The sequence below is a fragment of the Pristiophorus japonicus genome, chromosome 1, assembly GCF_044704955.1.
Source record: "Pristiophorus japonicus isolate sPriJap1 chromosome 1, sPriJap1.hap1, whole genome shotgun sequence".
Lineage (NCBI taxonomy): Eukaryota > Metazoa > Chordata > Chondrichthyes > Pristiophoridae > Pristiophorus > Pristiophorus japonicus.
Genome location: NC_091977.1, coordinates 190,804,724 through 190,826,581, shown reverse-complemented (window position 1 = coordinate 190,826,581; position 21,858 = coordinate 190,804,724). Strand labels below are relative to the sequence as shown.

General features: G+C 44.4%; 1 protein-coding gene across 1 annotated transcript in view; it reads left to right on the top strand.

The window, feature by feature from the left end:
- The window catches only part of rasgrf2b (Ras protein-specific guanine nucleotide-releasing factor 2b), a 404,619-nt gene that overhangs the window by 206,522 nt on the left and 176,239 nt on the right, over positions 1 to 21,858 (top strand). The window contains exon 9 of the mRNA XM_070867471.1: positions 21,410 to 21,528. Within this exon, the coding sequence (XP_070723572.1) occupies positions 21,410 to 21,528 (119 nt within the window). The remainder of the gene's footprint in view (positions 1 to 21,409; positions 21,529 to 21,858) is intronic.

Sequence of the window (21,858 nt, the reverse complement as noted above, 5' to 3'; positions counted from 1 at the left end):
CACTCCGACGAAACCTTGGATCAATATTCCGAGCTTTATTCAAGCATATGCAGGGGAAGCATTCCAAATGAACCTTCAATGAACAATGCTTCTACACACAAAGTTATACAGTTTTCGAGGCATGGCGACCTCGTGAACACTCGTTCCCAGCTACCGGTTGGCTTACAACTGATCTACGGAACTACGTTGATTCGTTAACCCTTATCAAACTGGCTGCTGAGTGGTCTTGTAGCATTTTTATTTCTCTATTGGAGGTGAGCCAACCTCAGCCTTTTTGGAATGTGTTATTCTACAGTGTTAACCTTGTCCTGGTTTCTCATAGCTAGTTCTGCATTCTTTATAAGATAAGCATGCAAGCAAAGCTACTCCCTTTAACCTGATTCTATGCCGTTCCTTTAAAGTCTTAAATATCTAAAGTTTTCATTTTATGTTATACGGCCATTTTCCATCATTCATAAGCGAGTTTTACATACAATCTGTGAATAGGCAATATTTTACAATCCTTATCTTGAGGTGGAGGAACTTCCGAATCCTCACAACCTGCTAATACTGATAAGCCCTTTTAATCTGGACCATTTTACATGTCAGATCAATTCACTACCTTCAGTACCCACTTTGGTGACCATCTAAGTGTAGTTTTTACAGGTTGGCACCACTCCACACCAGCATCATAAAGCATCCCTGCAATATCCAACCCATTCCTTTCACACTCATCACCATTACAGGGGGTATCCTTATGTCTCACCATTCACTACAACTCATTAAGCCACTTCCAAAGGTGCCCACAAATCTGTCCAAAATAATGCTTTCAATGTTTGACAACACATCAACATAAACTTTACATGGATACCAGCTAAAGGACCCAAGTGCCTATCCTTGTGTGTTGTTAGTTGGTATGATTGGAAAAGGATGAGGGTTAGTATGAGAGGTGTCTACGGAGATGGGGAACTGATAATGTAGATAGACAGAGAGGGATGGGTGGAGTTGCAAGATAAGTTGGTGTTAGTAAGGATGTGCCGGGGTAGAGTAGGGAAAGCAGAGTGATGGGGATGTGATGAGTGGCACAGCAGGATGAGTTTGAGTGTGACTTTGCAATAACATTTCGTGATCTACTGAGATCATTGAAAAGTTTGTGCCACTGCAGCCAGCTCCTCCTGACGACGTTCCCTTCTTGTGTCCTCCTGTGCAATGTACAACCAGCAGTGGGGTGCTGGGGAGTTCTCTTCCACCCATTGAAAGGGAAGAGAACCTTCTTGCTTGCTGTGACTCCTTCCATAAGCATCTGGAGGGAGTGATGGGAGAGCCTAGGTGCCATTGTGCACTTCCATGCAGTGCTGCTCAGTGTTTGCAGCAGATCAATGCTGCAGAAAACTGACAGAAGAACTGTCAAAATCAACGTGGACATGGTCCCTTTAAGGAAACCGGCTGATGACACATCATCAGATGGCATCATCAGACCCGCTTCCTGTTAATTGGCCGGGAACCTCGCAGGGCGGTCTTACCAAGCCCCATCAATGGAAGATTGCTTCGAGATGGCGGGATGGAGCCGGGAGCGAGTTTCCCACATGCCACCGATGCTGCCCGCCCCGGTCTTGCCACAGGTGGTGAAATTGCGACCATAAGATGTGCCCCAATTCTGCTCAAGCAGAAAATCTAGTTTTTAATGTCTGTGAACAGAAACAAATAGGATGTTTTTTTAATGCAGAAATGGATGCAAGTGGATATTAAATTTGTTATGCTCAGAACCATGGAAAATCACCATTACTCTCTGGGATGTATGTGCAACATAGGGGAGAAGGTCTAAAGAATAAATATTGCTCCTATCAACAATTACTGTCCACAAAATAATAAGTACAGGAACAATCTTTACAATTGCATAAAAGGTGCACAAAGTTAGAGTGCAGTTTTACCGGAATAGAAGAGCGACAAGGTTGCAAACACAGTGCTGAATGTTCAGCATCTTCCAATTACTTTAATTCACTTGTTTACATTTTGTATTGAAGAGCAAAATTTTCTACAGATCAGAATTGTGACATAAAGAGCCTACAGAGGGCTGAATTTTAAAGGATGAATGCATCATGAAACGCAACAAATCTTGCATGGATATACAGGATCATTTGCAAATTTTTTTACACACAATGTCTATACTCAAGGAGTGACAGCCCTTTCACTGTAGGAACTAGCAAAGCAATGTGCGTGCCACCTTTTGCACTCAGATCCTTTAGAAAGCCAGAAAACCACATAAAACAATGCCATTGGATTACCTTAACATCTCTGGTTGGGAAGATGTTGGAGTCCATTATTATAGAAGCAGTAGCAGGACATTTGGAAAAGCAAAATTTGGTCAGGCAGTCAGCATGGATTTATGAAGGGGGAAGTCAGGTTTGACAAATTTGCTGGAATTCTTTGAGGATGTAACAAACAGGGTGGATAAAGGGGAACCAGTGGATGTGGTGTATTTGGACTTCCAGAAGGCATTTGACAAGGTGCCACATAAAAGGGTACTGCACAAGATAAAAGTTCACGGGGTTGGGGATAATATATTAGCATGGATAGAGGATTGGCTAACGAACAGAAAACAGAGAGTCGGGATAAAAGGTTCATTCTCGGGTTGGCAATCAATAACTAGTGGGGTGCCGCAGGGATCAGTGCTGGGACCCCAACTATTTACAATTTATATTAATGACTTGGAAGAAGGACCGAGTGTAACGTAACTAAGTTGCGATACAAAGATGAGAGGAAAAGCAATGTGTGAGGAGGACACAAAAAATCTGCAAAAGGACATAGTCAGGCTAAGTGAGTGGGCAGAAATTTGTCAGATGGAGTATAATGTTTGAAAGTGTGAGGTCATGCACTTTGGCACAAAAAAATCAAAGAGCAAGTTATTATTTAAATGATGAAAAATTGCAAAGTGCTGCAGTACAGCGGGACCTGGGGGTACTTGTGCATGAAACACAGAAGGTTAGTATGCAGGTACAGCAAGTGATCAGGAAGGCCAATGGAATCTTGCAAAGGGGATGGAGTATAAAAGCAGGGAAGTCTTGCTACAGTTGTACAGGGTATTGGTGAGGCCAACCTGGAATACTGCGTGCAGTTTTGGTTTCCATATTTACGAAAGGATATACTTGCTTTGGAGGTAGTTCAGAGAAGGTTCACAAGGTTGATTCCGGAGATGAGGGGGTTGACCTATGAGGAAAGGTTGAGCAGGTTGGGCCTTTACTCATTAGAATTCAGAAGAATGAGAGGTGATCTTATCGAAATGTATCAGATTATGAGGGGGCTTGACAAGGTGGATGCAGAGAGGATGTTTCCACTGATAGGGGAGACTAGAACTAGAATAAGGGGCCACCCATTTAAAACTGAGATGAGGAGAAATTTATTTTCTCAGAGGGTTGTGGATCTGTGGAATTTGCCGCCTCAGAGAGCTGTGGAAACTGGGACATTGAATAAATTTAAGACAAAAATAGACAGTTTCTTAAATGATAAGGGGTTGTGGAGAGCGGGCAAAGAAGTGGACCTGAGTCTATGATCGGATCAGCCATGATCATATTAAATGGCAGAGCAGGCTCTGTCATGTATTCAACCAGCAATGTAACCCATGTATAATCTGATCTAAGTTGTACACTGTGAGAACAATGACCACTAGGTGGGAAACACTCCTAACCTGGGCCTTCAGGTACAAAAGGGGAAGCTCCACCCACCTTCATCACTTGAGTGCTAAGGAATAAAGGACAGGTCACAGACTGACCTTCTCTCAAGCATGGGCCTCGTGTGCATTTATACTGTACAGTAAGGACCTATCAATGGCGACGCGAAACTGGGATTTAAACCACGCGAGCATGGCCACTAGCAGAACAGACGAGAGTTACTGTGTTAAGGAATGGTTGGGACAGATATTCAACATTGTTAAAGCAGCACACAGTTCTCCAGGCAGACAGGGGCAATCGAGCATGCCCCAACATGTAGTCGAACCCAGAGGGGGAGTTCAACAGAGACAATGGCAAGCTGAACGGTGATTCACGCCATTGCAAGGGACAATGCGGCCAGTAATGGGGCCATCAACACCTGTGAATAGCGCACTCAAGGACAATAACAGATGCAGTCAGGGACAATCGACTGGCAAGGGACCTTTTGTTTCCAACAACAGCTCATGTTGGAGGCATGGAGGCACACACTCAGCCGGAGGTTGCAGAGATGAGCAAAATACCTGCAGAAATTGCAGAAATGAACACTAGGGGAAATCGCTGGAAGCTGAAGTTCAGCGAGTTCATGTGGAGCACGTATACAGTTCATACACCAGGACGCCACCGATAATGATGAAAGTGCTCCTCAATGGCATCCCAGTATCAATGGAGCTAGACACGGGGGCCAGCCAGTCCCTGATGGGTATCAAACAGTTCGAAAAGTTGTGGGCGTCCAAGGCCAGGAGGCCAAAATTATCGCCGATTGACGCACAGCTACGGACTTACACAAAGCAGATCATTTCGGTGCAAGGCAGTGCCACGGTAGTCGTGACCCACAAAGATTCGGAGAACAGGTTGCCACTCTGGATTGTCCCAGGGGACGGTCCCGCACTACTGGAGAGCAGTTGGCTTGCTGTCATGAACTGGAAATGGGGCGATGTCAATGCAATTTCCTCTGTGGAGCGAGTATCATGCTCACAGATCCTTGTCAAATTTGACTCATTATTTCAACCCAGCATCGACACTTTCATGGGGGCCAAGGTAGTGATTCACATAAACCCGGACGCCATGTCAGTACACCACAAGGCCAGAGCGGTGCCGTACATGATGCGGGCAAAGATAGAAGGCGAATTGGACCGCCTGCTGAGGGAAGGCATCATCTCGCCAGTCGAATTCAGTGACTGGGCGAGCCCGATTGTGCCGGTGCTCAAGGTGGATGGGTCGGTCAGGATACGTGGTGATTACAAGGCCACCATCAATCGGATGTCACTCCAAGACCAGTACCCGCTACCGGATAGCGGAGGACCTCTTTGCGACGCTATCCGGTGGCAAACTTTTTTCAAAATTGGACCTGACTTCAGCTTATATGACCCAGGAGCTGGCGAGTGAGTCGAAGAAGCTGACCACCATCACGACACACAAAGGGTTGTTTGAGTACAACAGATGTCCATTCGGGATTCGCTCAGCCGCCGCGATCTTCCAACGAAATATGGAAAGCCTCCTCAAGTCGATTCCAGGGACGGTGGTTTTTCAGGACGACATCCTCATCACGGGTTACGATACTGAAGAATACCTCCACAACCTGGAGGAGGTGCTACACAGACTGGACCGGGGTAGGGCTGCAACTGAAAAAGGCGAAGTGCATCTTCCTAGCTCCAGAGGTAGAATTCCTGGGGATGAGGGTAGCAGCAGACGGGATCAGCCTTACTGCATCCAAGACGGAAGCGATCCAGAGAGCACCCAGACCCCGTAACACGACGGAGTTGCGTTCGTTCCTGGGGCTCCTGAACTTTTTTGGTAACTTTCTTCCCAGATTGAGCACGCTGCTAGAGCCGCTACACGTGCTCCTACGCAAAGGTCGCGAATGGGTCTGGGGGGACAGCCAGGAAAGGGCTTTTAATAGAGCACGCAATTTGTTATGTTCCAACACTCTGTTAACACTATACGACCCATGTAAGAAACTTGTGTTAACGTGCGATGCGTCATCCTATGGTGTCGGGTGTGTGTTGCAGCATGTCAATGTCAAGGGTCAATTACAGCCGGTAGCTTATGCCTCCAGGAGTCTGTCCCAGGCAGAAAGGGGTTACGGGATGGTAGAAAAGGATGCGCTCATATGTGTATATGCTGTAAAGAAAATGCACCAGTACATGTTTGGCAGGAGATTTGAGCTGGAGACAGATCACAAACCCCTAACGTCCCTTTTGGCCGACAACAAGGCCATAAATGCAAACGCATCAGCTCGCATACAGAGATGGGCACTCACATTAGCCGCCTATGACTATACAATTCGGCACAGACCGGGCACCGAAAACTGCGCCGATGCACTCAGCAGGCTCCCACTAGCCACCACTGAAGGGGCTACCGAGCATGCTGCTGAGATGGTCATGGCTGTTGAAACTTTCGGAAGCGAAGGCTCACGTGACAGCCCGTCAGATTAAAGTCTGGACAAATAGAGACCCGCTATTGTCTCGAGTCAAGAAATGTGTCCTGAATGGGAACTGGGCAGCCACGTACAGGGCATGCCCTGAGGAATTTAAACCATTTCACAGGCGCAGGGATGAACTCTCGATTCAGGCCGATTGCCTACTGTGGGGAAACCGCGTAGTCATGCCCCAGATGGGCAGAGAAGTGTTCATCAGAGAACTCCACAATGAGCACCCGGGCATTGTCACGATGAAGGCAATTGCCAGGTCACACGTTTGGTGGCCAGGGATAGACGCAGATCTGGAACTTTGTGTTCGCAGGTGCAACACGTGTGCCCAGCTGGCAATGCGCCCAGGGAAGCTCCCCTTAGCCCCTGGCCATGGCCCGCCAAGCCTTGGTCACACATCCATGTGGACTACGCAGGTCCTTTCATGGGAAAAATGTTTTTGGTTGTAGTAGACGCCTACTCCAAATGGATCGAGTGTGATATTTTAAATTCAAGCACATCCTCTGCCACGGTAGAAAGTCTACGGGCAATGTTCGCTGCCCACGGTACCGGACGTCTTGGTCAGCGACAATGGCCCATGCTTCACAAGCACTGAATTCCAGGACTTCATGGCAGGCAATGGAATTAACCATGTCAGAACGGCACCGTTCAAGCCGGCCTCAAACGGCCAGGCAGAACGAGCAGTGCAGATAATCAAACAGGGGATGCTCAGAATCCAAGGGGGTTCCCTACAAAAACACTTATCACGCCTCCTGTTGGCCTATAGATCCCGACCACACTCGCTCACAGGGGTTCCACCCGCAGAGCTGCTAGTGAAAAGGACGCTCAAAAGCAGGTTATCCCTTATACACCCCACCATGAAAGAAATTGTCGAGAGCAGGCGCCAGCCACAATATGACTACCATGACAGGAATGCGAGGGCGCGATGTATTGACGTAAATGATCCTGTTTTTGTCCTCAACTACGCTGCAGGGCCCAAATGGCTCGCAGGCACTGTGATTGCCAAAGAGGGAAATAGGATTCTGGTAGTTAAACTTACCAATGGACAAATCTGCCGCAAACACGTGGATCAAACGAAAAGGAGGTTCAGCAACCCCATAGAAGAAGCAGAGGAAGAACACGATGTAGAGTTCACTCCACCACAGGTGACCGAACACTGGAACCAAAGGGAGGAGAGCCCAGTCACTGTGGGCAGTCCGGACAGGCCTGAGGCACTGCAAACAGCAGACACTCAGGCCAGCGCCCAACAACCGGAGCCCCAACTCAGGCACTCTACAAGAGAGCGTAAACCACCAGAGAGACTCAACCTGTGATCCCAATAAGACTTTGGGGGGGAGGTGATGTCATGTATTCAACCAGCAATGTAACCCATGTATAATCTGATCTAAGTTGTACACTGTGAGAACAATGACCACTAGGTGGAAGACACTCCTAACCTGGGCCTTCAGGTACAAAAGGGGAAGCTCCAGCCACTTCCATCACTTGAGTGCTATGGAATAAAGGACAGGTCACAGACTGACCTCTCAAGCATGGGCCTCGTGTGCATTTATACTGTATAGTAAGGACTATCAGGCTCGAGGGGCCGTGTGGCCTATTTCTGCTCCTATTTCTTATGTTCTTATGAATTCCTCAGCTCTCCTGAAAAGTGTGTCAGTCACCTGATGAATATACATATCCATATGGCATCCTGGCATAGATCATCCAATGCTTCCTGAAATTAACCAGTGCCACAAAAGTTAAGTGCAGTCATTGCCTTCATACTCAGAGACAGTATGGGCAGGTGACCAAGGCTTCAGGCCCCCATGCAGTCGTTGGTACAGTACCCCTATTGGCTCTTTGATGAAGTGTACTCCTTCATATCTCTTCAATGCTCCTAGGAAGACCTCTGTGGGCGAGGGAGCGATGAAAATCTCCTGCTTGTCTCACACTCCCACAGGCTGTCAGAAGCAGTTCCAAGGCTCAGTGCAAAATAAAAAAAAGAAAATCGGTCCAAAAGACATTTCTAGCTGCAGTAATTATTACTCAAACTTTCAGCAGTCTTCAGGCTTAAAAACGCCTAACTTCTACCAGTCTCAGTTAAGCTTTATATTTCTCACTCTAATTTATCCCTAATTCATTGTGAGCATCAATCCAGGACATTCAGGGCTTCAGTGCCACTGCGCTAATTTACTTAGATTTGATTTAGATGCATGAGGACTTAACAGGTAGATTGCAGGAACTGCGACATTCCACGGAGAAATTCGGGGAGAGAGGGTCAATTTGGGGGTCAGGAAACCAGCTTACATTCCAGCTTGCTGGCCAAGAACCAAGTTGCCCTGATTGAACTGCTGAAAACGGCACGGAATTTCAGGGCCACGGTTTTGAAGGAAGTGTAACCGCGTGGACATAGAGAGATTGGTGGGATAGATAGCAGAGATTGTGGGGTGAGGAGGTGTGTAGTGGTGTGCCCCAGGGATCAGTGCTGGGCTCTTTTCCATTTATATAAATAACTCAGATAGGCACAAGAAGAATTCAATCAAAATTTGCCGATGATACTAAGTTAGGTGGCATGACTGTGAGGAAGAATGAAGGAGGTGACAGGAAACATAGCTTGGTTAGCAATGGGCAGAGAGTGGTCGATTAAAATCAGCACCTAAATCTTCTTGCCTGGAGTAACGGCTATGTATGAAGAATATGTTCCTAGAGCAAACTAGATGGAAATGCAAAGATATTGAAAGCATGATTGACATTGACTCCGCTCAACTGGGAGCAACCAGTCCACTGCTCCTACCCTCATTGAGCTTTTAAAATCTCAGAATCCATAATGCAAAGAACAAAAATATAGGCTTAGTGATGACCTATAGTGCAGTATGGCGCACTTATGATGCCCCAACCAAGTGGCTGTTCTTTATGTCTAGACCGAAACAGTCAGTTTCAGCAGTCTCTTCAATCTTGGAGGGTATCACAGCTGAGCTTAATTATCCTCATACTAGATGCGCACAAAGATACTCTATGCCGCACAGGCCGCGGGACGGCAATAAATTGTACCCACAATTCACCCCGGCTGGTCTATTGCCTGCATAGCCTGGACTACCACTGTGACAACTGTATAAATAATTTTGAAACAATTTATCAAACTTAGTAACATAGAATACCAATAAATATCCACAACAGCTCGCAATTCCTTCGCAAAAATTTAGGGAAACGCCTGCAATTTCTGCTGTGCTGTTTTTGTGTCAAGGAGGCTTTTAATTCCAGTGCACAGATACTGCTGGTGTAATTTTAGAAAACACATTCCTGCTGCACTTTCACTGAGAGAAGCATACATTCCTGCAGAATTGCATCGGGTGCTGATTTGCTAACAGGAGCAGACCAGTTTAATTATTTTCTTATGTTAGATTTGCAGACCAGAGAACTTATTAAATCTCCTATTCATTGCTTCTCTCCGATAAAATGCAATGGGAGCAGACTGTGCAGTCATGTACAAATGTCAACGTTAATATTTTATAATTATGATATAGACCATTTCTTTGTAATATGAGCGGGAATGGCAGAAGGGATAAATAAATTGAAATAAATTTCACTCCCTTTATGGGGGCGTTGAGTGAGCATCAAATCAAATGTACAAAAGTGCATTGAGTTCAGATGCATCAATCAAAAGAGAAAATGCATCAAAAAGTTACTCAGAGTTTCTCAGCATGTGCACAGTGCCATTTGCCAGAACCATTTTTGTCCACCACTGTAGCATTGGCAACCATTTTTCTCAAACGATAGCTTCACCAACAAAGACAGCCTTTTAAATATGTATAAAGATCTGGTGGCCTGCTGTGAAAGGGTACAGAATCGGTATTTCTTGATGGTCTACTTTTATCATTGGGTTTTGTCTTCGACTTTAAGAATACCTAGGTGAGTGGGCAAATGCATGACAAATGCAGTATAATGTGGATAAATGTGAGGTTATCCACTTTGGTGGCAAAAACAGGGAGTCAGAATATTATCTGAATGGTGACAAATTAGGAAAAGGGGAGGTGCAACGAGATCTGGGTGTCATGGTACATGAGTCATTGAAAGTTGACATGCAGGTACAGCAGGTAGTGAAGAAGGCAAATGGCATGTTGGCCTTCATAGCGAGAGGATTTGAGTATAGGAGCAGGGAGATCTTGCTGCAGTTGTACAGGGCCTTGGTGAGGCCACACCTTGAATTTTGTGTACAGTTATGGTTTCCTAATCTGAGGAAGGACATTCTTGCTATTGAGGGAGTACAGCGAAGGTTCACCAGACTGATTCCTGGGATGGCAGGACTGACATGTGAAGAAAGACTGGATCAACTAGGCTTATATTCATTGGAATTTCGAATAATGAGAGGGGATCTCACAGAAACATATAAAATTCTGACAGGATTGGACAGGTTAGATGCAGGAAGAATATTCCCAATGTTGGGGAAGTCCAGAACCCAGGGATCACAGTCTAAGGATAAGGAGTGAGCTATTTAGGACCGAGATGAGGAGAAACTTCTTCACTCAGAGAGTTGTGAACCTGTGGAATTCTCTACCGCAGAAAGTTGTTGAGGCCAGTTCGTTAGATATATTCAAAAGGGAGTTAGATGAGGCCCGTACGGCTAAAAGGATCAAGGGGTATGGAAAGAAAGCAGGAATGGGGTACTGAAGTTGCATGATCAGCCATGATCATATTGAATAGTGGTGCAGGCTCGAAGGGCCGAATGGCCTACTCCTGCACCTATTTTCTATGTTTCTATGTTTGTGCTCTCCACAACTCAAACTCAAAAAAAGTCTGGATCCTCATTCTGAACAGGGCATTGGCTGAAAGCAAAAGCTACTGTATATTAGCCAGCGGTATATTAGTCAGTTTATTAGCCAGCCATTGGAAGGTTATGCTCTCTAAATTGCTATGTAAGTTCACTAGTTGTGCAGAATATCTCAGCATCACTTTATCAAGGAAAACAAATATTCACATCTGTAATTCTTACATCTGTAAATGGCGCTGTGCTACTCTCAAACTAATACAATAATACTCTTAAATACTCTTCACCGCCTCGCAATTGATTTCCAGAAAAAAAGATTTGGATTTAATTGGAATAACTACTCAAACATCAATGTCTGCATTTTAACTCCCACAGCCTACAAGAACGAGTCATGCAGGGGGTTCAATTTGCGATAGCATGCACCTCACTGGCCAGTTTACCGCGCTGCATGCCATATCAAAAAGTGTGTTCTGGGCAGTGTGTTAGGCCCTCAGCTCTGGTAGGCAAGGCCTTTGTTGAAATGCAAAAGGTGGGGTATGATGATGTCATTCAGACCCCAACATTCGGCACCTGGTGCTGTGCTCGCCAGGAACTCCAAGCGCCAAAGAGTTTCAGGCCAAGAAGAGAACCGGATAAGTAAGAAGTTAAATATTTATATGGTTCCTTTGTCGGCCAGGCGGAGCCTCCTGCCCCCACAAGGAAAACTCTGGCCTCCCCTGTGCTGGGCTCCTCACCCCTTCCCCCACCACGTTCACAATTGGAGCAACCCCCCCCCCCCCCCCCACAAATTTACTTACCTGACTGGCGGGGACCTTTCCCGTGGGTCCGTGGTGGTGATCTCAGACTATATTAATGAGGCTCGGGGATTTGAAATTATTCTGCCTTCACGCTGGCCCCACTCTCACCTCTCATCCCAGGTTACAATTGTGGCTAATGTGTCTTAGTAGGCAGCAACTTATTCTCAGGGCAGAGGACTCGTGGTACATCAATGTAACCACCATATCCAAGAGTCACTTCAGGATCCAATACTCTGCACCAACTCCTCCTCAAGTGTCCAGAACACAGAGAACAAAAATGAACAGTACACACAATGACTGCTTTTGAGGTAAAGACACAGTCTAACACAGGCCACATGGGGGCCCCAGAGTTCACAACATCAATTCCAATATTGCTTAAAATCCATCAATTTCACAAATATAATGTCAAGATTTTAAAACATGTTAAATTGTATCTAAAGTCATTTTATTTACACCTCCGTGTACATTTTCAGCGCAAAGCATGAAACACCAACCATAAGATTGATCCTGAGAGCAATGATAAACGTATGTGTGTTAGTTTATAGCCTCTTAATTATTTACACAGTTGGTCATAACCACACATATAATTTCCATTAAAGTCCCAAACTTAAGCATCTGTAACTCGAGACATAAGCTGTCTGCCTTTTCTTTAATAAACGGTAATTGACACTCCAGTGTCTTCAAACAAGAAAAATTGCCCCCTTTTTAGAGGGGCACAATGAATAGTCAACTAAATCATAACGCAAAGGAAAGTAATAACTTAAATAATAATGTTTTTTACACTATCCACTACGCCCACCAATCGTGGAAGGCCTCAAGCATACCGGTCGGTGGACACCACCTGCTCCCTTCTCCAGAGCCCCCTGGGCGAAGACAAGGTCGCGGAAGAGGGGCAGGCAGCTAGAGCAACTCCTGCATGGACCACGACACAAGCTGTCTGTCATTACATCAACATCTAGATTTTGGATACCAGAAAATTTTGCACAATGGTATTAACAGTGACCTTCTGCTAGGAAGTTTAGAGGTGCCAAAAGGTTGTTGCTTAATGCACACTGTTGGTTCCTGTCTTGTCTCTGATCACATTAATTGTGTGATCTTTAAAAGCCAGTTAAAACAGTTTGCTATTGCTTTTTCTGGACTAATTTCCTTTAATATGAAGTTCCAATGATTCATTTTCCAAAGCCTATCAAAATGGAATATAAATTGTCAGTGCTTAAAGGCGATCCATGTGATGTTCTCTCTGGAAAGTCCAGCAAACAATCTATCCTCTAATTAGAAGCAGGTGGAATTTACAATGTGATCCATCTCTGGAGATTTTCACAACTTGCTTTGTGACTGATTGAAAGTCACATGAAGATTTCCAGTAAAAATTCTTCCATATACTTTTCAGTTTATCATGTAATTTTTCTGGATAAGATGTCGAAACTCTTTTTCGAAGCATAACAGGATATTTATAAAAACGTCTGCTGTCTCTCAGGAAGAAATCATTCAGAGTGTATGCCTTTTTTGGAACCATAATTATGTGATTGTTCTTGGAGGCACCCTCTGCTTTGTTCTTCCTTAATGTTTTAAAATATTGGGCATCATTTTCCAGGCCCCTGTGCCACTGGTGGGCGTTCACAGTTGGCAGTGAATTTTCAATATGCTGCCCGCTACGTGCGAGGCCCTGCTGATGGCATTGGGCCATGGAAAGTTCTGCCTCATATATAACCTCTTTTTTTCATAATTACAAAGGAAAAATACTGCGAATGCTGGAAATCTGAAATATAAACACGATAATGCTGGAAACACTCTGCAGGTCAGGCAGTATCTGTGGGAAAGAGAAAAACAGTGTTAACGTTTTAGGTCGCTGATCTTTCATCAAAACTGAAAAATGTTACAGATGTAACAAGTTTTGATAAAGTAATCTTCCATAATGGGGTATCTGAGATACAGCTCGAACTCTAGACCAGCCCATCCTCCTCGCATCCCCGATAACCTTGTCACACTTCCTCACACGCCACCCCCCCCCCCCCCCACCCTCAGTTTGTGAACTTTGGCAGTAAAGCAAACCATTCAAATTTTCCATTGGGGAGCTCTCCCTTCAGGCACTGAGGCATCCCAGAGTATGGGGAACTCTCTGTTCCAGAAACTCCAGATAACCCTGCAAGCCAGTATCCTAACAAGTAGAGTGGCCCTGGTTGAACTACAGTGCTTTGCACTGATAAACTACATGATTTTAGCTGGTTAAACTCCAGCAGAACCCTGCATGCACTTCAAGCTGCCCAAGTCTTGCCTCTGCTAAGCTACACCTAGGTTCTCTTGATTGAGGTAACTAGCGTGTATCCCTACAGGGAACAGGAACATGAGTAGGCCATTCAGCCCCTCCAGCCTGTTCAGCCTGCTCAGCTATTCAATTTGATCATATCTGATCTGTAGCATTTACCCGCCTTGGCTCCATATCATAGAATCATAGAAATTTACAGCACGGAAGGAGGCTCATTGTCTCTGTTCCAGGTAAAAGAGCTATCCGTCCTAATCCCACTTTCTTGGTCTGTAGCCTTGTACCACACAGGGGTTCTGCCTCTACCACCCTTTCAGGCAGTGAGTTCCAGACCTCCACTATCCTCTTGGTGAAAAAATTCCCCTCAAATCCCCTCTAAACCTCTTTCCAATTACTTTAAATCTATGTCCCCTGGTTGTTGACCCCTCTGATAAATGAAATAGGTCCGCCCTATCAACTCTATCTCGGCCCCTCATAACTTTATACACCTCAATTAGGACTCCCCTCAGCATCCTCTGTTCCGAAGAAAGCAATCCCAGCCTATCCAATCTTTACTCATAGCTAAAATTCTCCAGTCCAGGCAACAGTCTCGTAAATCTCCTTTGTACCCGCTCTAGTGCAATCATATCTTTCCTGTAATGTGGTGACCAGAACTGCATGCAGTACTCTAGCTGTGGTCTAACTAGTGTTTTATACAGTTGAAGCATAAGAACATAAGAACATAAGAAATAGGAGCAGGAGAAGGCCATACAGCCCCTCGAGTCTGCTCCACCATTTAATACGATCATGGCTGATCTGATCATGGACTCAGGTCCACTTCCCTGCCCGCTCTCCATAATCCCTTATTCCCTTATCATTCAAGAAACTGTTTATTTCTGTCTTAAATTTATTCAATGTCCCAGCTTCCACAGCTCTCTGAGGCAGCTAATTCCACAGATCCACAACCCTCTGAGAGAAGAAATTTCTCCTCAACTCAGTTTTAAATGGGCGGCCCCTTATTCTAAGATTATGCCCTCTAGTTCTAGTCTCCCCGATCAGCGGAAACAACCTCTCTGCATCCACCTTGTCAAGCCCCCTCATAATCTTATACGTTTCGATAAGATTACCTCTCATTCTTCTGAATTCCAATGAGTAAAGGCTCAACCTACTCAAACTTTCCTCATATGTCACCCCCATTATCTCTAGAATCAACCTTGTGAACCTTCCCTGAACTGCTTCCAAAGCAAGTATAGCCTTTCGTAAATATGGAAACCAAAACTGTATGCAGTATTCCAGGTGTGGCCTCACCAATACCCTATACAACTGTTACAAGACTTACTTGCTTTTATACTCCATCCCCTTTGCAATAAAGGCCAAGATTCCATTAACCTTCGTGATCACTTGCTGTATCTGCATACTAACCTATTTTGTTTCATGCACAAGTACCCCCAGTAACAGGACATTTGGAAAAGCAAAATTTGGTCAGGCAAAGTCAGCATGGATTTATGAAGGGGAAGTCATGTTTGACAAATTTTCTGGAATTCTTTGAGGATGTAATGAACAGGGTGGATAAAGGGTGTAAGTGGTTCTCGGGGAGTGTTGTTGTGCCTTGGGTGTCTCTCTCTGGGCTTCTGCCCTCACAGCTTATGCCTGGCCTGTGAGGTACCCTGAGTGCTGCAAGAGCACCCCTGGAGAGATTATGCCCACGTCTTATGAAGGGGGTTTTGAGACTCGTGCATCCCCACAGCTTATGCCTAGCCTGTGAGGCACCTGTGAGTGTCAAACACTCCTAACCCCTTCTTCCTTAGCCTGTGACACACAGTTGAGCATTTTCGAGGCACTCCCAGCTTCCTTTACACTGTTCTGACATAAGACTCACGATCAGGAGATGTAATACAATAGAACTGAGACAAGGTGATTCCAAGAGGAACTTAGGCTTCCAATTTATTTGACAAGGTGTATCTCAACAAACAGCAATACACCAACAAAACAATCCCCCTAAATCCCACTAAACGGACACAATAAAAATCTTTACACAAGTTTAGCAGTACAATGCCCAACCTCCCACCTTTCCTGGCCTAACTGAGTTGGGAGTTCTGGGGACCAGAGGTTATACTCACTACTGCGCCTTCTGCAGTCTGGTGGTTTGTTTTTTCTATCTTTGGTGTCTTCGGACACTGGTTTTCCTTCAGTGTCGAGAGGCTTGCTGGTTGTTGGATCACGAGAGCAGGGAACCATACACAATGCGTCAGAAACCCTTTTTATAGCCAGATTATCCAGTCCACCTCTCGTGCTGAAATCGATCCTTCCCATTGATGGGCATTGTGATTTTGAAAAATGCAGCAGTTTTAGTTTATTGCGGGTTTTTTCTACTGATAACCTACTCAAGGTTTAAGTGGGTTTTGATTGCGTTGGCCTCCTGTAGCCATTGTGTAGGCCCTTGGGTTGTTTTGGGTTCCCTAGTTTTCTGAAGGTCTGCATAATTTCCCTCCAATTCAGTTTTCTCTAACCTACTCAAGGTTTGAGTAGGGGTTGATTGGGTTGGCCTCCTGTAGCCATTGTGTAGGCCCTTGGTTTGTTTTGGGTTCCCTAGTTTTCTGAAGGTCTGCATAATTTCCTTCCATAGTGTAAACATGGGGAAGACAATAGCCCGATAATAGCGATGAGTCAGTCCCACAGTTTTCGAGAAAGTGCTCTCCCAGTGGCTTGAAAGCCCCATGCTTCAGGCTGACTCTGTCCCACCATTGGCCCTCCGGTGTCCTCCCCCGTCCAATCACTGCTCTGCCAAGGTCAAACCGTCTCGGTTTCAATTCACTGCACAGACCGATCCCACAGCCCTTTTCCTTCTGGGTAAAATAAGGGTTTTTTTGTCCTCCCCTATAAGGGGAACCAGTGGATGTGGTGTATTTGGACTTCCAGAAGGCATTTGAAAGGTGCCACACAAAAGGTTACGGCACAAGATAAAAGTTTACCGGATTGGGGGTAATAAATTAGCATGGATAGAAGATTGGCTGACAAACAGAAAACAGAGAGCCGGGATAAATGGTTCATTCTCTGGTTGGCAATCAGTAATGAGTGGGGTGCCGCAGGGATCAGTGCTGGGACCTCAACTATTTACAATCTATATTAACGACTTGGAAGAGGGGACTGAGTATAATGTAGCCAAGTTTGCTGACGATACAAAGATGGGAGGAAGGGCAATGTGTGAGGAGGACATAAAAAGGCTGCAGGAGGACATCGACAGGCTAAGTGAGTGGGAAAGAATTTGGCAGATGGAGTATAATGTCATGCACTTTGGCAGAAAAAAATCAAGGAGCAAGTTATTATTTAAATGGAGAAAGATTGCAAAGTGCTGCAGTACAGCGGGACCTGGGGGTACTTGTGCATGAAACACAAAAGGATAGTGTGCAGGTACAGCAAGTGATCAGGAAGGCCAATGGAATCTTGGCCTTTATTACAAAAGGGATGGAGTATAAAAGCAGGGAAGTCTTGTTACAATTGTACAGGGTATTGGTGATGCCACACCTGGAATACTGCATGCAGTTTTAGTTTCCATATTTAAGAAAGGATATTCTTGCTTTGGAGGCAGTTCAGAGAAGGTTCACTAGATTGATCCTGGGGATGAGGGGGTTGAATTATGAGGAAAGATTGAGTAGGTTGGGCATCTACGCATTGGAATTCAGAAGAATGAGAGGTGATCTTACAGAAACGTATAAGATTATGAGGGGGCTTGACAAGGTGGATGCAGGGAGGATGTTTCCACTGGTGGGGGAGACTAGAACTAGAGGGCATGATCTTAGGATAAGGGGCCACCCGTTTAGAACTGAGATGAGGAGAAATTCCTTCTCTCAGAAGGTTGTAAATCTGTGGAATTCATTGCCTCAGAGAGCAGTGGAAGCTGGGACATTAAATAAATTTAAGACCGAAATAGACAGTTTCTTGAGCGATGGGGGGGATGAGGGGTTATGGAGAGTGGGTGGGGAAGTGGAGCTGAGCCCATGATCAGATCAGCCATGATCTTATTGAATGGCGGAGCAGGCTTGATCGGCCTTATGGCCTACTCCTGCTCCTATTTCTTATGTTTTTATATTCTTATATGGGACCTTATCAAAAGCCTTGCTAAAATCCATATACACTACATCAAACACACTACCCTCATTGACTCTCCTTGTTACCTTCTCAAAAAATTAAATCAAGTGAATCAGACACGATCTTCCCTTAACAAATCCATTCTGACCGTCCTTGATTAATTTGTGTCTTTTTAAATGAAGATTTATCCTGTCCCTCAGAATTTTTTCCAATAATTTTCCCACCACCGAAGTTAGGCTGACTGGCCTGTAATTACTCAGTTTAGCCCTTTCTCCCTTTTTAAATAATCTTACAATGTTAGCAGTCCTCCAGTACTCCAACACCACACCTGTAGCCAGAGAGGATTGGAAAATGATGGTCAGAGCCTCTGCTATTTCCTCTCTTGCTTCTCTCAACAGCCTGGGATACATTTTATCCGGGCCTGGGGATTTATCCATTTCCAAAGAAGCTAAACCCTTTAATAATTCATCTCTCACAATGTTAATTTAATCTAATATTTCACACTCCTCCTCCCTGATTGCAATGTCTGCATCGCCCATCTCTTTTGTGAAAACAGATGCAAAGTATTCATTAAGAATCATACCCATTTCTTCCGCCTCCACACGCAGATTACCTTCATGGTCTCTAATAGGCACTATTCTTTCTTTAGTTATCACTTGATACCCTTACTTTACAAAAGTATTAAGTGTGAACTCCACAACACGTAAACAGAAATATTATCTGTGTGGATTTCACAATAGCTTGGTTTGGAGACTTTAGAGACTCTTAAATATCTGAGTATGTCAGACACATTCTGTGACCAAAGAACAATCTGTAGTTTCATCAACTCAGTGCAATAGTTCTTAATTTGAATTGAACTAACAACAATAAATTAACTTAGGTTTTGAAACAATATTCTTTACAAGAGCATTTCGGTCTCTGCTTACATAGTTTCATCTTGCAGTGCTTTGGCTTGAAATGTCTGCCTCAAACCAGTTGTTAATTGATACTAATTATTATGGGAATGTCTAATTTACATACTCAATGGCTACAGAACATAAAAGGAACATCAATGAATGCTCATACTATATTATTACAGAATACAATACAAATATAAGAGATCGTACTGTTACCATGTAAGACATTGGTCTGGAGCATTATGCGCAATTCTGGTCACCTAGTCACTTAGTCATAGAAAGGATGTCATTGTCCTCGAGAGGGAACAGAGGAAGTGACCAAGATAATTTCAGTTATCAGGAATTTAAGTTAAGAGGAAAGTTTTTTTTAAATTCATTATGAACAAGAATAGCATTTATTACCCATCCCCATTTGCCCTATGTAAGCAGAAGCTGAACTGCCCTGAGACAACTATTTTTAAGATATATTTTGTAGTTGTTCATCTTTTTTGCTGTCATTCTTACTGTATCTAGGTAAACTGGCAAATAAATAACACTGCAACAGGTTGACTATTATTTTAAAATTGCTGTTGGAGTGTACCTTAATGGTCTTTTACAGATCAACTATTGAGTTTGTAACATAAGTAAATGATGACATGCAAAATTTGAATTTTCAGTAATTTCCATTTCAATTAATTCCTTAAATTAAAATGTATATTTATTTAGATTGTGGAAATGTATTTACAGACAGGTTCACTAGCAAACTGAGAAGTGATAGTGACACAGAGATAAGAGCAATGGATACATGCAGCTGGGGTGAAATCACACAGTCTAATATTCGGGAATGAATGCTTTTAAATGGGTTATTGCCTTTTTAAAATAATGAATAAAAGAATTTCATATAAATGTCTTAAGCATTGGTGCATTCATATCGTAGAGATTAATTCAACCCTAGTGTTGTTCTACAAACAGCCTCACTGCTGCATAGATGAGAATATTTGGAAAAACTTTTGCTAGCCTAGGGGTGAAATTGGTTCACACCAGTAACACAAAATGGGCGATAGCGAAATGGTTTTACACCCCGCCCGATTTTCTATTCCACTGGACTGTCGATTCCCTATTGCCCATTTCGCGCTACCACTAAAGACCAATTTCAACCCCCTCGTGTTACACGTTAAAAGCTAGAACAAAATGAAATAAATTACATTCATTTCTTTTGTACATGTCTAATAAAATTAAAACAATAATGTTTTATTCTCTTGTTTGCCTTTTTCTTTAAACTTCATATTTAAAATAATGGATAAAAGAATTTCATATAAATGTCTTGAGCATTGGTACATTCATATCAGAGAGCTTAATTTAACCCCAAAGGTATTCTACAGACATCCCCACTGCTGCACAGATCCTAGGGGCCGAAATTGGTGGACAAACAATCGCAAACCGCCCGCAGACCACCCACATACCACCCGGCGGGAAATTCATCAGCAACATACCGCCGGGCAGTATGCATTCTGTCTGCCCATGCACACTGCCGACATACCGCCAAAAATTGCCAAATTGATCACTTACCACCGACATAGCGCCGACCCTGCAGACCGCTCTGGAAAAGGTGGTTTTAAGTCGATCTTCAGTCGGCGGTATGCATCTTTACCTATGAATTTTAAAAAAATCTCTCACCCCCCCCAATCTCTCCCACACCCCAGTCTCTTTTCCCCCCCGCCCCCACAGTGATCTCCCCCCAAGTAGCGATCTCCCTCCGAGGAGTCATCTCCCCCCGAGGAGTCATCTCCCCCCACAGCAGCGATATGCCCCCCTCACCCCCCTCCCCCACATACCTGCACAGTGCTCTCAGGCTGGCAGTCTCTGTTGATTCTGGTCTGTGTCTCTCGGGGGACGGAGCTTCGCAGCAGCATGCGCGTGCGCAGAACTCGGGACCCGAAGATTCCCGAGTGAAAAGGACTCACCGCCCACACACCGCCGGCTGCACTCCGCTCGGCATACCGCCGAGAAAAAAGTGACAACCGCCGGCACACACTCCGCCTAGCGGTATCCGACAGTATGAAATGACATAACACCGGCATACCACCGAGAAAAGGGTGGACCATCAGTTTTCACCAATTTCGGCCCCATAGTATTTGGCAAAACTTATGCTTATAATATTGACACATGGCACCAGCAGCGCGGTGCAACTAGTTATTTGTTTCACCCAGAAGAGATAAGAATATGATCATTAAATAACAGAATAATTAAACTGATCTGAAGTCATTAAGTTGGTTGTTGAACAGGTGATGAAGCTTTACTTAGTTACTATTGTTCGAGTTGAAGTTACTGCCAGAGTTTAATAATTACAGACACATTATACTTCATAATCATGGAACACACTCAGGAACAAGTCTCATCCCTTGCCAAGTAGCTCAGTTCATATTATTTCGCCATGTGTGCATACAGCTAATTACAATGATTTCCTGTGACTTACTTCACTGTGCAACGAGCACAATTACCTACCATACATTGTATCATGTTTAATGACTGTACTGTTATGCCTATTCAGGGTAATGCATGATGAAGTGAGTGACACAGAAAACATTAGGAAAAATCTTGCAATAGAACGAACGATTGTAGAAGGATGTGACATATTGCTGGATACAAGCCAGACGTTTGTACGCCAAGGTAAGTGTATTTCATCTGTCATAAATTAAAGGCCGATACATATTGTACAGTGGCAGTGGATGAGAGGGTCAAATCTATTGGCCTCAACCATCCACGTCCTTGTGTCCCAAGGTTGCCTGTTGCTTAAATCTGTATTGGTTGAGTTTTTCAGTTCTACACCAGGCAGCTGGATGGAGTGTTGCTTAGAAATAAGATTTTAAAGCTGATAACATGTACCTGTATGAATTGTGTTTTGTGATGGGCAGTAATGGTGGCTGTTCCAAAATCTGTTGCCCATACCATCCATCTCCTCACAAATGAACAAAGCTATATGGTGTCAAACTTCCTACG